Source organism: Mchenga conophoros, linkage group LG13, assembly GCF_057382185.1.
Source record: "Mchenga conophoros isolate Kocher_MC1m ecotype Shallow Benthic linkage group LG13, M_conophoros_male_GT1.1, whole genome shotgun sequence".
In the NCBI taxonomy this organism is placed as follows: Eukaryota; Metazoa; Chordata; class Actinopteri; order Cichliformes; family Cichlidae; genus Mchenga; species Mchenga conophoros.
The window spans coordinates 16,313,146-16,329,404 of NC_140538.1; the positions used below are offsets into that span (position 1 = coordinate 16,313,146).

At 39.5% G+C, this 16,259-nt stretch overlaps 1 protein-coding gene across 1 annotated transcript in view; it reads right to left on the reverse strand.

Moving 5' to 3' along the window:
* Positions 1-16,259, reverse strand: part of spock2 (SPARC (osteonectin), cwcv and kazal like domains proteoglycan 2) — a 38,926-nt gene extending 22,667 nt beyond the window's left edge. The window contains exon 1 of the mRNA XM_085296732.1: positions 15,942-16,259. Within this exon, the coding sequence (XP_085152858.1) occupies positions 15,942-16,130 (189 nt within the window). The 5' untranslated portion in view covers positions 16,131-16,259. The remainder of the gene's footprint in view (positions 1-15,941) is intronic.

The window sequence follows — 16,259 nt, forward strand, 5'->3', positions numbered from 1 at the left end:
CTGGTCTGCTGTTTTTAACGCTGTTAGCTGCTGTTAGCCTCTGTTAGCCAGTGTTAGTGAAACTTTCTTCTAAGTGGATCTAATATTGTTAGACTCTGCTGCTGAGTGAATAAACTCTAATACAATGTACGAATGTCAAACAAAACAAAACAAATGTTTATCAAAGGGAATGTTTGATTTTTTTGGATGCTTAAGCCTAACATTAGCTAGACTAACATTAGCTTATATCCAGCTACTGTTGCTGTTTTTAAGCCAGTTGTCTGGAGACGGGAAGATTGCATGTTTAACCTGTTAACAATAAGTAACTGTGACAATATTGGAGGTGAATAGTCATGTTAGAGCCCTTACTTCAGTTCAGGAGATGACGCTTCAGGTAATGAGGAAGAGGTGGAAATAAGGGAGGAGAGAGACATAATGACAAAGAGATGATGAAAATATAGATGTGCAGGTGTTAAATGGTCATATATAGTTTGAAGGAGCTATTTGTGATGCTTAAATTAAAAGTAACTTATAAGGTGTGCTACATATGAGGCCAGTCTCTAGCCATATAGATGTGATAAGGGGGAACTATTAGGCGGGCCACCATGCCAGCATCTACCTGCTCCTATGCATTTTTAATGGATTAATACTAAGTTTATGAGAATGCATCAATTTTCTAAATAACCTGAAGAAATTACTAACTGTACCTTTAAAAATTGTTATTTAACATCTTGATTGACATGGGGAAAAATTAATTTTTAAAACACTTCAGCTTGTATTTTGGGGCTCTTCATCATCTGCCTGCAGGAGCTCCTACTTAGGATGGAGGATATCCAACATGTCTGACAGAAACCTCTGTGTCTGTCTGAGTACAGACTGCTCAGAAATGGACTGAACCAGATGCAACGGCTTAGATTTTGCCCGTACACATAAGCTGCCATAACCACAACGTCTCGTACTTCATGAGTTGTCGTGTGTACTCCGAGACTTTCAGCCTGCGTAAAAAATAAAAAAAATACAGCCTTTGCTGCAAAGGAAAACTCAAATTACCAGTGTGGTCATTCCAACTCAAAGGGTAATTTAGATGAATACCAAGATACCTAGAGGATTTAACTTGGCAGGTTATCACGAGGAAGTTGGTATGTGGAGGACACTGTTTGTGTTCATCTGGAGACAGCCAGCAACCTCCAGCCACCACTTGCCAATCAGCCAAGGAATACATATTTTTCCCCAGTGATCAGGGGATGCCGCTCATTCGCCAGTGGATCTTTAGTCCTGTGTGACAACGGAATAATATTTTATGGCAAAAAGATTATACAGATTACAATAGGACTGCCAAAATAACAGTAAAATTCTGCAAAGCTTCTACTTTTGTGTACACACACAGTATGATAAGTTGTTGTTATTGTAGATTAGTTCAGGCACACGGTTAACCCTTTAAACCCTGACCTAATTTACCCTTTAAACCAGGGGAAGGAAACTCCAGGGCTCAAGGGCCGGTTTCCAGCAGGTTTTAGATGTGTGCTTGATCTAACACAGCTGATTTAAATTGCTATATGACCTCCTCAACATGTCTTGAAGTTCTCCAGAGGCCTGGTAATGAACTAATTATTTGATTCAGGTGTGTTGACCCAGGGTGAGATCCAAAACCTGCAGGACACCGGCCCTCGAGGCCTGGAGTTGCCCACTCTTGCTAAAAATGCTAACCGTCACCGGTGACGGGTTAGGGTTTAAAGGGTTAAAGAGTTTAATGTTAGCAAAACAAGTGTTTGGAGCATATTGCCATGTCTGAAATAATAAATATGAGTCATTTTAGGATATTTACAATCAGCCACTATCCCTCCTTAGCGATGACTGACTCATAACTGTAAACATTTACAGTTGAAGGTGATATATCCCGACACAACATGCGAGAAAAGCAGCCGTCGTGAAAGCCAAGATCGTCTTTTTTGACCCTCACCACTGCAACACAGAGAGGTAAGTATTTTCATCACTAGCAAAGGCTCCACTTGTGATTTAAAATCTACCCCAGTGCAGCTCAGATGCTCTGCTCATCCTCTGCTCGCTGCAGTGCCAAGTTTATTCCCCCTCCTTTGGTAACCTGGCTCGTGTCTAAATCTTAACTCAACACTACAGATGAGCTTTATGGACGATTGCTGGTTATGCAGTTTAACCTTGTCTGGTCTGATGGAGTCACACATTTAGAGTGTAGACATCAAAGAGTTTACAACCTGGGCATTAATCCGATGCCTCCCATGCCTCTCTTATTGATGCTACAGCTCCTGCATTATTTAGCAGCCTTTCTGTATTTGTGATTCTGCCAGGACTGATGAGGAAACTGTCCTGCTGCGCTGACAGGACTGGAAATCAATGATTTCATAGAAGAGAGACAGCAGAAAATGTATTCGGGGAAAATAAATTCTCCTGAGTGCAAACTGAAAGTGAGCATGAAACGTGGAACAAGACGACAAGTTTGGCACGCAGCGGAGAAATTACATCACCTCGAATATGATTCACAGACCAGTACTCTGATGAAAACACTGCTGGCTTTTACACAGAAGTGATTAGAGGTAGCAGGCAGCGAGAGATGAAAACACTCAGGTGCATCCAGGAGCTCTGTGATCTAACTGATAACATCAGAAAGATCTCCTCTTGTTAAACAGAGCGGGAAAGCTTACCCTCCACATCAAACACGGCAGAGTGTTCGTCCTGCTGCCGGGCTACAATACTGATTGACAGATCACAATCCCTCATATCTGTCGGGGGAGGATCACAACCCTGTGAGCCTGTCCACCGAAAGATTGGGTTCAACTCGGGAGGAACTGCACAGAGTCACAAAGATCTCTTGACAGACTGAGGTCGTGCTTGTTTGCTGGATTGAAAAGAACAAACAAGAAAGCGTTTGAAATGAATGTGGGGGTGTATGTCCCCCACACGTGTGACTGACAAGTGTTTTGGGGTAAATGTCAGCTGTCAGATGCACTCTGCTCGCCACGGTTATCCTGAGGGGTATGTTCATGGTAACTGCAGAGTGCATCACGGGCTCATCAGTAACAAAGGATACAGTAATAACACTCTCTGGAGGAGATGCGTACAAGCCTGGATGGAACTTTATTGACCCTTTGCTGCAATTTCTGTTAATATCGGCCTTCAGTGGATTCATCACATTCGTGCTAAACCTCACAGAGCTCTGGCATATCCACAACATCAAAAGAGACCAGGGGCCACACAATTCACACAATAACAAAATTATTTAAGCATGACAGCAGCCAAAACCCTTTTGTGAGGGAGGTGAAGTGCCTCAGAGCTGTTGCATACTAAACACAAACGTGTAAATGTGAGCCACTCGCAAACATATAATTTATGCTGATGCAAAATATTCATTTCTGTGTCCCTGTTTCCTGAAAAACAGCAGATGACTGTTTCTGGTTTAATCGTAGCAAGTAAGTACATGTCTAATTCTACAATGTCTAATTAAGGAAAAAAAAAACTTCTGAATGTAGCTCATGAAAAAAAATACAAATTGTCAACTTTAAAATACAAAATATAATCTTTGTCCATGCAATTTTAAAATAAGACTGATTTAATATTTGGCCTTGCACTGGTGATGCTTCATTTACAGCATCGTGTTCAATCTACGGCGTGCTGTAGCCTGATGTGGTCCATCCCAGAAATGTAACTACATTGCTGTGATAGCTCGGTTTGGTACTAATACGTGGTTTGAGTGCAGTATATTGATTATCACGAGGATAATACCTCAGTGAAACCAAATGTAATAGGCTGCAATTGTTGCTTATTGTGTTAATAAAACAGATTGTATTCTGCCCATAAAGACACAAGCCATTTATCATTCCCCTAGCCTTGACAACACATGTATTAAACTCAAGAATCAAAGTCCCTCCCTACTTCGTTTCAGTAAGAGTAACTGTTGTTTTGCAGGTAGCTCCAAGTGCAGGATGAACAAATCAGCTTCACTTGCGATGGTAGACCAATAGAGACCCACCAGTGCATGAATATATATACATCTGTAATGCCTAAGTATCAAATCAAATCAAATCAAATCAAATTTATTTATATAGCACATTTAAAGACCGAAGTACACCAAAGTGTTTTCCAGTAAACCAAGATACAGATAAAAATCACAATATAAAATATAAATTACGGATATAAAAAAAAATAAAAAATTACATAATCTAAATGCAGAGCCAGATGTAAGCACTAACTAGTATAATAATTTTTTGCACTTGCTGAAAAAAAAAAATCGATGCTGATGCTTTTTCTTCAAGGCTAGTGAGGATGTGAACAGACTGCTACCTGGACCTGCAGGATCTTCACTCTTAAGCTTACTTTACACCAAGGTCATACTAATGTAACATAATCTTCCTTCAGAGTTCATAGACAGATGGGCTTCATGCCCAAAGTCAGAGGGACTGAAGGATGAGGGCACAAAGAAGCTCATAATGTACAATAAGAATTTCTGTCTGGTGGAAATAGTAATTAGCTAAGTGACAAGCAAAAAAATCAACCCAGTTTCACCTTAAAATGCTGGAAAATGAGGCTTGCAGCGTCTAGTGCAATCTTTATAAGACTTATGCACTGATGTTTTATTTATTATCAATGAAATTATTGTGGAAGCACACTGATATAAACTTGGTCGGGTAACAGCTGTACAACCCCCTCCAGATCTGCTAAATGCAATTATATTGCCTTGAGGTTGCTGAAGAAAACCTCAAGGCAATATAAATTTAATATATTATGCTACATACAGAACTGTACCACTCCCTCCTACCTCATAAAAACTTGCTTGTTGTTCACATGCTTCTCGGCTTTAGTTTACGGATCACATACCAGAGATGAAACAAAACCCCCTCAACATTATTCATATTCTATATCCTTTCTCCTGATCTTATGCGTGTTTGGTTACAGGGCATGAGAAGCAAGCCTGCAGATTCCTATCTCTGCATGCACCAAGCCAGGACTGCAAAGCAGAGGCAGAGCAGAGGCACGGCATCAAATACTGAGAGGCTTGTGCGCTTACAGGACAGAGAGAGGCTTATGTAAGAGTGCTCCAAAGACCGGGTAAGTAAAAGAAGAAACAGAGTTTAGTACTTTTTGAGAATTCAATCAATGGTCAAAATGTGGGTGAGGGCAAGAGGGCAAAGTAATAATCTACAGCACTGTGCAAATGTATTGATCCACCTCTCATTTTGCTTCTGATGAGCCAAACTTTCTTGTATTTTTTTAAAAGTGGTCTGGAGCAATAGTTCTCCAGCCTTTTTGAAGGCCTTTCATAGTTTATCTTTGGACATTGGCTGCTTTTTTATTCATTTTCAGTTGAGACCTTGCATTTGCTCATTTTCAGATGAATGTTGTTTTTTGTTTGTTAAGCTGCTTAACACTGACCTGTTAGCTGAAAACCTGGCATATCTCAGCATGGTGTGCAGCGTGTCCTTAAAAGATTTAAGGAAACTGGACACGTTGAGGACAAAAGATTAGAGCGGTGAATCAAAATGGTTTATTATTTTAATTTATTTATTTTCTAATTATTTTCTGTGGGTTTTTTTAAGCTTTTAAGGTTTTGAAGATGCAAAATTGAAACCTGCATTTGTAGAGCAAGTCTCTGGATGTTTAGAGAAGCACCAACAGAACTAGTGCTATTTTAAAAATGTATTTTACAAGAGGGAGGCATCAAACCAAAAGACACAAATAGAAAACACTAGACAAAGAATGATTGGAGAGGTTTGAGTCAAGTCGTTTCCGTCTTGAGAACATTGAGGGTTTTCTTGTGCGAGCATTTGAGTAGCGCAAAGGTGCACAGATTTGTGTCTATATACAACTAATATCGAAGAAAAGCACAAAAAATATAGGCAGATGTGGACAGATTCTACCTCGAATAAACAGACATGACCCCCTTCCTTACTTTTTCCAGAATGAGTAATCACCTTCACTCTGCAAGTGGTGGATAAAAAGCATTCACTCACATCTGCACTAAACAGTGAGGTACTTCGCTAATATGGTCATTGTGCATTATACATAATTCTCATTCAAGAAAGGCTCTAATGTCACTCTTCACGCTTCACGGACAAATGACGTCAGAAATACTGTGAGAGCAAAGAATGGATAAAAGGTCAAATATAAAGCCTGACTGAAAACTGCATCTAATTAGACAAACGGTAAATTGTTTTTTCCATTTGAGTGAATACACATTAAAATGTACAAAAAACCCCAACAAAACTAAAAGGACGGGCTACACTGAATTAAAAAAGACATTTTCATGCAGTTTTAATCATCCATGTTGTTTGGCAATACATGAAGCATAGACACAACAGGCATGCAGACATGCACAGATCCGGTTATGAAAAAACAAACAAAATGAAAATCACACTTAGTCCACGAAACCTCTGTGCACTTATGCCAGCCCTGTCCTCACTATCTATAAATAAAATCAGCCCTTGTGCCTTTCAGGGCCCTGTGGGGAATAAGAAAACAGTGTGCAATTCACAGGAGAATCTGGTGCGCACAGCAAGAAGCTTCACACTTTGCAGAAAACACATCTCAACTGAAAAACAGGCTCATACGACAATGGAAAATCAATGAAGCTGCCTAGGTAAGGGTTTCAAAAGGGATAAGAATTGGCCGATGTTCTGAGACAGGGGAGTCTAAAACAGTGTAATCGGACAAGAGTCACACCCACGTTAACACAACAGGACTGAAACCTGGCTCATCTCATGTGAAAAGCAGATATGGGGGTCTATTAATTTCAGTCTTAGACCCTGCTAAAATTCACAAATTCCTATTTTGACTAAAATACTTTTTTTTTTTTTTAATTCATACATATATTCCTTTTTCCTTGTTTGGGATACTGTTAAGAAATGTCAGTATATAAATATTCATAATCAGTAGGTAAGAGATAAGAATTTTAGCACCAAAGCTTCCTTGGTTCAGCTTGAAGTCTGCTTGAAGTTCCCTTTGCTGAAATGTTATCTTGAAACAAATGGGTCTTGTGACAAACAAGCTCTTCTTTTTGGTGTTTCAAATACTGACAGGCAGACAGATCAAGATATTCAGAAGCCCCCCCAAAATTCTTAATTTCCACCAGAGACTAACCTGAATTTTGGGGTGAATCTACGTGGACTCTGTGATCTAACCGCTGTCAACAGTTACGCCCATGTGGACTGTTTCAACAGCGATATGTTGCTGCATTTCTCGGGAGGTACACATCATGTTGCGACGTAGGGTTATGACCTACCTAAAGCACAGAATTAACACAGACCCAATCAGTCAAAATCAAGTTCATTTTTATTTGGTTGTGACGCGATAGGTCCTTAATTTCTCACATAAATAATGTCCACTTGGTGACTCACTGCTCAGTTAAGCTGATGTCATCTTACGTAAGAAGAATACTGCTTGGAAACTTAATCTGAACAAAAAGAATAAATTATGAAATGTCAAGTACTCATAGTCTCTATATTAAAGGTGGACGTAGCCCACCATCAGCCAGTAGTTTGTCGACTACAGTTTGAAGGCATCATGTCTGGCAACACAACCACTGTCATTGTTTTTTGGAGCCAGAAATGACCATACTGCTTTGTTCATTGTTTATCAAGAAAAAACTGGGCCTAATTAAAACATACCAGTTTGCCCTGCTTGACTTTTATTGTTTAATCTATGCTGACAGTCTCCTGCAATTTGCTGCACTCTTCCTGGATGTCTTCACCTTTCTGCACAAAAACTGTAAAATGTTATTACTTTTCTAGTTAAATAAATATTTAATATATTACTAAATATTTACTATTAGTTGAAAAGTGGTGGAGATTTTTTTAAACCATTCCTTTTTCCAATAATAATAATAATTATAATAATAACAACAATAAACACTATAAAAATCACATCTAAACTCTATTCTTGTCAAACTGCACATAAATGATCAAAACAATGATAACAAATAAAAGTACCTTCCCAAATTATGTTATATTTGCCAATATTAATGCTGAAGATGACTAATCTTTTTTATTGAACTACTTTTAAAAACTTTTCTGTTTAATTTCTAGTAATGCACCCTATTCTATAAAATCACATTTCTTTATTAGCTACCATGCAAGGATTACATATCTCTGAAAAACAGGTCAGAAAAACAGGCCTTGACTTTGAAAAGTGTAATAAATATATTCATAATAAATAAAAGGACAGCTGAAATACAAGGCTTCGGGGCTGTGGGACATGGTTAAGTGTTTATATCTTCAGGGGGATTAAGAATATTCAGAAAAATGAAGGCGGTGTGTTGGCGAAACAGCTGGTTAGTTTGTACGCTCATTCTACCAAGTTACTTCTAAGAGTTGCTAATTTAAAAGTGATGGTTGACTTTAACTTGCATGTTTTATTAAATTAGATTAGATTTCTTTTCTCCATCATTGAAGCTTTCTTTGCTAATGCGCTAAAAGAATTATTACACTCCGTCTCCTCTACATCACATATGTTGGCCAAGATAGTTGGCAATATAACCACAGAAGGTAGTTTACTTACTAATGTTACCTCTGTTTCCACAAACGTACATATAGTAACTGATCTCAGTGCAGTGAAAGCATAGACAGTGGCAGCTTTATTCTGACTTCACAGACCATGCACAAACAACAAGAAAGAAGCTATTGGCCTCTCAACTTGGCAAGCTCATGCCTCTGTTAAGGAGAAACTGAAATGCCCATGAAAGACACCCTACGATTTCATTGGAATCAATGTCAAACCTGCTTCTTGTGACAATAGACGGTTGTGGCAACATGATCACGGTAATGTAAAGGATAAATGCAAAGAGGTAAGCTTTATGATAAAACACAGTTTCAGATAAAAGCAGAGGGATTGTTTCACTTTGTTATGTTTGAATTATTGTCAGTCTTTAGATTGCACTGGGCAAGCACAGCTTGCCTTGCTTGTCCTGACAGAACTCCATTACTATACTGGGCTCAAGAGGGTGGAAAGCTAATTTTTCAGTTAAAGCTAGTCAGCTTGGTTTGTCATATTGATACAAATACCTGCTCATTATTCCTAGCCAAAATTATATTGTCTTTCCCTCAGTAAAAAAACAAAACCTGGCCTCAGACTTTTCGATCAGTCTCTTAATACAATTAACCTCACAGCAAGCCACATTATTTGTATCCATATAAAAAAAGGTCCTGTTCAGTGACTTAAATAACCACAGTACTTTCTCAGTATTCAAAAAATTAGTGCTTAAATACAATTAAACAGCTTATATAAAAAAAACATACCCAGCCCATACAGTTGTCATAAGGTGGGAAATTAACTAATCTTATGAGTGTATATTTGACTCATCAAAGCTCTTTTGCTCATGTGTTTTTAGTTTTAAAGACAGCAGTGTTATGAATGCTGCTTTATCAATTAAAACTTAAATCTGAAGGACCAGACTCGCCAACCTCCTTTCAAAACAAGAATCATAGCTCCATACACTGGATTTATATGTGCACATGACATATTTGCGTGTGTGTTTATGTTTTTCTCAGTTTGATTACAACAAACAGTTTTTCCTCTCAGGATTTCCCAGGTGCTAAAACATCTGGATACGTACAGTTATTTCTAACCATTTTTAACAATTTCTCCACAGCGCTAATCAAAATCCTTGGTATACACTCCTGTACCCACAGGGCCTGATCTCACACTGGCTGTGAATCAGCCTGGCTCAAGACCAACTGCATTTACTGTGGAGACAGCTACTGGCACTTAAAGTTATTGTTAGCTTTAAAGGGGGCAAAGTTAGATTTACTGAACCTGCTGTAAAGAACCTCAAAAGGCTCACTGGGTCTTAGATTGCTGCACTGTTGTTTTTCGAATGAGATTCATGAAACAAATTTATATATAGAACGTTGTTTTGCACCAGAATTGATATAAACATGTCATACTGATATGCAATTAGAATTAATTTAGAGTGTTTTTCAGTTGATAATCCATCTTGCTCTCTCCAGGTGTGGGTCAAGGGGGCAACAGTATAAAAAGAGATGCCCAGACCTCCTTGTGGCCAGGCATGGCTGCAGGGTTGGCCCCAAGTAACTATTTCCTGGCAGAGTAGCCATGTACCTCTATTTTCTATGATATCATCACTCTTGTCTGTCTTCTCACCCCCAGGAACAATTTGGCTTGGAACACCCTACGCTGCCCCTAACAACATATCACCTCTGACCATGCATAATCATGCGTGCTTGATATTTTAAGTCTAACCAAATCACAACTTAAATCACCTCAGAGAAAAACCAAACAACTCCAAAAAACAGTAAATGGGATCTTTACTAACTTTGTCGTTTACCTTCAGGACACTGGCAGTATCCCATAAAGAGCTCTTTATTGGTAGTTTTTGGGATATTAGGTGTTTCCTGCAGCAAGTTTGGCAAACAGACTCCCAAACTAGGTGTGGGAAATGCAGTAGAAGGTCACTTAGAAATCGAGGCAGGCAGGGATTGCTGGCAACTGGAAGGAAAATGGCTGTTTTAAATACCCAAGTGTTGTTAAGCAGGCATTAGTCACACCTGTATGAAGACTTCTGAATTGTGATGCACTTATTCCATTTTGTAAACAACTGAATCTTCCAAGAAAATTGAAATTAATCACCCTCTTAACTCTTTAGCAAATTTGTCTTTGTGACACCTGTTCCCTTCAGCTGTGGCTATTGTACCACTGTAGGAAGCAGCTGTAGCCTGGCACGATGAAAGGCTATTTCTTTTTTTTTTCTTCTTCTACTCAATTACAGCCCACCTAGGCCTCTGGTAACCAGCCAAGACACCCCACAGTGCACCAGTACTCTATCTAAACTCTGAACAAGCAGACCCTCTCTCCCAAAACAGTTGGAGGCGATCAAGATGCACTCCGTGTGCGTTGCCTCAGAGCTTTGGATGCTTACAGCCTCGAGGAGAATCTGGTGAGCGATAAGCACCGACTCATGCCAGAACAAAGCATGACTAGATAGATTAATGGTTTTCTGATAAGCCGCTATCATCATTCATAGCATTAATGCATCAGTAGCAGTCTATTTTAACATCAGACAGCATGTGCAGTGGGAATAACAGACTGAGCGTCGGGCTAGCGATGATAATTTACTGTTCGTCTGGATAGCCTTTAATGGAGAGTTTGGCTCCAGCGTTACAGACGATTTATCCACAATCATTTCTGTATGCCATGGTGAAATAATAAAAGAAGCAACTGAGAGTGCGCCCACAGTTCTGCTGCACTGTAGCCAGATAAATGGCATGAGAGACTAAAAACAGACAGGTGAGAACAGGTAGTAAAGGTAAACCTGCTAGTGTTTTGGAGCAAAAGAATACAACATCACATCTCAATAAGAACTGTCAGAGTCTACTCCAAGTGCTTCCACCGTTCTGCATATTTAATTCACTGACATCGACGAGGGATCTGATGTTTTTGTGCAGGCCGACGAGTTTCTGTTCATTAAAAATGAAGTGAATGGATAACAGGTGCAGGCAAGATTGCTACTGGGTGGTCCTGAAATGCCTGACTGGAGACGTGCATGTTTTTAAGATAAGGATTTAGGGCACAGACAGTGCAGGATAGGAAGGGGGAAAGCACAAAAATATATACAGTACACAGAAAAATCCAGTTTTAAACACTGAGCTATTTCTGACAAGTACATGCTGCCATGTTTGACTGAGACTAACAATGTAGAGCATCCTTCGGTATGAAGTTGAATTGCTGACTCTTTGTTATCATCAATTTCTAGACACATATATATGTTCATATTACTTCAACAGAAATAAAGGACCAGAACAATTTCATGCCCATGTGATTTCATGGACGCTATTATTTTTTACAAGGTAAGTTGAGAACAAAATGGAATCTACTGTTGATCTGCTTTAATAACATAAAAGTGGATCTGCAATGCACAAAATTACAGCAGACTCCCATCATTTAGTACACTGTCTATACATAGTGCTGTGAAAAAGTATTTGGCCCTTTCCTGATCTTTCCTTGGGGGATATTTATCAGATTTAAATGTTTTAGATCATCAAACAAATTTTAGCCTTTGAAAAAGATAACCTGAGTTAAAATGATTTTTTTAGATGATTATTTCATTCATTAAGAGAGAAAAGCTATTCAAACCTGCTTGGCTCTGTGTGAAAAAAGTAATTGCGCGCTAAACCTAGTAACTGATTGTGCCATCCTTGGCAACAAGAACTGCAATCATGTGTTTGTGATAGCTGCCAATGAGTCTTTCACATCACTGTGGAGGAATTTTGGCCCACTCGTCTTTGCAGTGTTGTTTTAATTCAGCCATACTGGAGGATTTTCAAATATAAATGGCTTGTTCAAGGTCACGCCAAAGATCAGATCAGACTTTGACTCGGTCACTCCATAACCTTCATTTGTTTTTGTTTTTTTAAGCCATTCAGAGGTGGGCTTACTGGTGTGTTCTAGATCATTTTCCTGTTACATAACCCGAATGTGTTTGAGATTCAGGGGACAGATTGATGGTCCGACATTCTTCTTCAGGATTTTTGTGTAAGAAAGCAAATTTCTTTGTTCCATCAGTCATCCTGAAACAGCAAAGCAGCCCCAGACCATCACATTACCACTATCATGTTTGACTGTTGGTATGATGCTCTTTTTATAAGATGCTGTTTTAGTTTTATGCCAGATGTAACGGGACTCAACCCTTCCAAAAAAGTTCCAGCTTTCGTCATGTCAGTTCATAGAATATTTCCCCCAAAGTCTTGGGTATCATCAAGATGTTTTTTGTAAAATGCGAGATGAGTCTTTGTAGTCTTTTTCATCAGCAGTGGTTTTCTCCTTGCCCAGTCTCTATCTTATTGTTGAATCATGAACTCTGACCTTAACTGAGATAAGTGAGTCCTGCATTTCTTTAGATGTTCTTTTGTGACCTTCTGGATAAGTGGTTGATGTACTCTTGGAGTGATTTAGGTTGGACGGCGACTCCTGGCAAGGTTCACCGCCGTTCCAAGTTCTCTCCATTTGTGTATAATGGCTGTGACCGTGTTCGGTGGAGTCCCAAAGCCTTAGAAATGTCTATGCAACCATTTCCACATTGACTGATGTCAGTGACTTGTTTCTCACCTGTTCTGGAGATTCTTTAGATTGTAGCATGTACATGTTGATTTTAGTCTGCTTCACTTTGTCCGACAAGTTCTATTTAGGGTATTTCTTAATTCAACAGGTCTGACAGTAATCAAGTGTGGGTGTGCTGGGTGTGGTGAGTGAACTTTAACTCGGCTTTCAATATGTGGTTAATCCCAGTTAATTAATAGTGTAACAAGATGGGGCAATTACTTTGGTAGGATTATGTTTGGATAGCTTTTTTCCCTTAAAAATTTCCTTTAATATTTACTCGAGTTGTCTTTGTCTGATATAAAAATTTAAAAAAATGTCAATGTAACCCTTAATTGATTGTCATTTAAGCTAAAAAGTGACCAATTCTTCATAAAAATTTGAAAAATGACAAAAGTTGTTCATGTTTGAGGTAATGTAACAAATCTGCACCCAGTTACCATGATTGTCTTCCCAGTTCCCATGTTTGTCTTATAGTTTTTTCCAGGATTTGGTGCATTAGTGGAATGAAATGTTGAGTGCACCTGTCAGATTAAAGGATTGAAGGTATCCCATTCTATTATTTGTTGACTGTATCTGTTAAATCTATCTGCCTCGGATGCCAAATAGATTGAAGTGTGGGAGCCCTTTTTGTATTGGAAGTGAAAGAGCCTCTTATCCTGATCCTGCTTTTAAAAACCTGCAAAAGAATAAATATAAAATATTTACGGTGCATTTTCTGCACCCTATGTATTCAGTGTGTTTTTGTGGGGGGAGGTTTGGTGTGCATCTGTGTGCATTTCCGTACATGCCAAAGCAAGAGTGGAAGAGCTCCTCTTTCATGTTGTGCTGCTTTGATTATTGCTTTCCAGTGTTGGATTAATATTTAGCATTTGGCTCTCAGAGGACTGTGCAAGTGAATTTGCGTAATCTCAATACCTATAACTGTGTCATTGGCAGTCATTTATACACTAACCAAAATATTCCCAGGGACTGAACTGCTCCAGTTTTTGTCTTTTTTTAACTGAAAGACCATCATGGGGCAACTATTAAGAAAACCCCCCAGCGCTATTTGGTTGCGAATTCTGTATTTCAGCTGTGGACGTTTACAGTTTTAATTACTGAGAAACCCTAATAAAAGAATTTTCCATTTATTCCCACACCCTGAAGCAAGACTTGTGAGTGGATAGAGTCATCAAATTCCCAGTGATACGTGCTTCATCCAGAGACTGCAGTTGCTACAGCAGCAAGCTGAAATCAAAGCAGTTTCTACTGGCGATTCCCTCTGGATGTTCACTGGTTACTTCCTCTGATGTTTTCTCCTGTCATCATCATCATTAACAAAGACACCGCCATGCACACGGGCGTTAAGACTTCCCAAAATCAAGAGCACATCTGTATGCCTGTATGCATGCACGCATATGCACTAACACACTGAGACAATCACCTTTGAGAATAATGATCATGAAAGTGTGTAAAAGTAGGGGCCGTTTGTGTTGCACAGCAGCTTTGATGTTAAATTAAGGGAAAAGGGGGCACAGAGAAAGTGACATCTTTATATTAGAAGCTCTATCGTTAAGCAAACTGTTTATATCTTGGGATACTCGTCAAATTCCTGTCATGTTTGTGAAAAGTGATGTTTCTGCATAGCTAATCACGAAGTGCCGAATTCATAATGACATCGCTGCTGTAACAAACATTCTGCATCAAATATGGAGCCACGACCAGTGAGTTATAATCCCACCATAATTCTGACTTAATCTTTCCGTGCCCACAATTTCATTACTTCCCTAACTACAGTTCCAGAGGACACACTCTTTAAGTAATCGCAGTCAAACTAATCCGTCCCCGAGAGGGGATGCTGACAGTTTTCACACACGTTCACGTCCTCTCCGGGGACCACGACCCGTGTTTTAAGGAGGAGGATCAGAAATGACACCGCAATCTCTTCGGGAAAGGTTATTACTTCGAAAGGCTCATCTTTTCTTCCAGAACAGATAAGCCATTGTTCTCACAACAGATGCTCAAGCTGAAGCAAACCGCTCACATTTCAGATCCAATAATGATACCTATCATTCAGTGCAGTTACCACATAGGATCAATTAAAACCCAATTAACAGGAGTCATATGGAACCTAATCCAACTGCACTATTGCCCAAATCGTGTTGGGATCATTACTAATCATTTCACAGAGAAGCAAAGGAAGGCAAAACTATGGCTATGCAGCCCCAGACACGGCAATATATCACAGTGCTCTGAAAGCTTTAATCAATCCCTGCAGCCCAGTTTAGTGTGTTTAGTAGGTGAAAATGCTCATCAATCAATCACTGGCTCTGCTCTAATTGCTAAATTCCCTTGTTTGTGAAATCTCTTGGAACACGTCTGGTAGCACATCTGGGGCAACCAGTAGTCAGGTCAGTGTGATGGAATAGGTTTATGCCTCTGTGCAAGTGGGGCTGAAACTTAATTGCTTAGAATGAGCAAAGGGCTCATAAGCGAAAAGTAGGAAGAACAGCAGTCGATACACTATGGACTGTGCTTGCAAATGTGGCATTTTTTTCTTGGGCTCTATTGTGGAAGTTTACTGAATCAATATTTATAAAATCACCCGAATTCAATATAATACACAATACCACGTTTTGTCACTTACATGTATTTCCCATTTAATTCTACTATAAAAGCCTTTCTGTGTAAAATAGATCTTATAGTGCTTAATTTTCTATGTTTTTTCACATTTTGAAACATTTATATGTGTTAAAACTGCCAGCACCAAGTTTCTGTGCTTTAACCCGCTTCGAAAGTGTGTGATAATAACTATTAGGCTACACTTCCGAAATGTGGAGTGCGTGTTTCCCCATCAGCGCATCTCATACCGCATTACAGCGGATCTCCCAATCAACACTTACATCTCTGAAGCGATTCCAGTGCTTGATCTTGCGGCTGTACTGTGAAATGGTGGACAGCCACTGCTCGTCTTCCATGAAATTCCCCGTCTTTTCCGCCTCTTTGACGCTCTTCACTTCGGTTTGGAGGGTTGACCCCGCCAGCATCACCAGCGGGACGAGAAGGCACACGATATCCGTATTTCCCACCATGGTAGCGGACAAACAAAAACACCTCGCGCACACCGACTGTCGGCAGCAGGAGGAGGATACCGAGGCTGGACTGAAAGTACCACCTGATTAGCCTATAGGATGCGCCTTCTGCTCGAGGAGAGAGAGAGG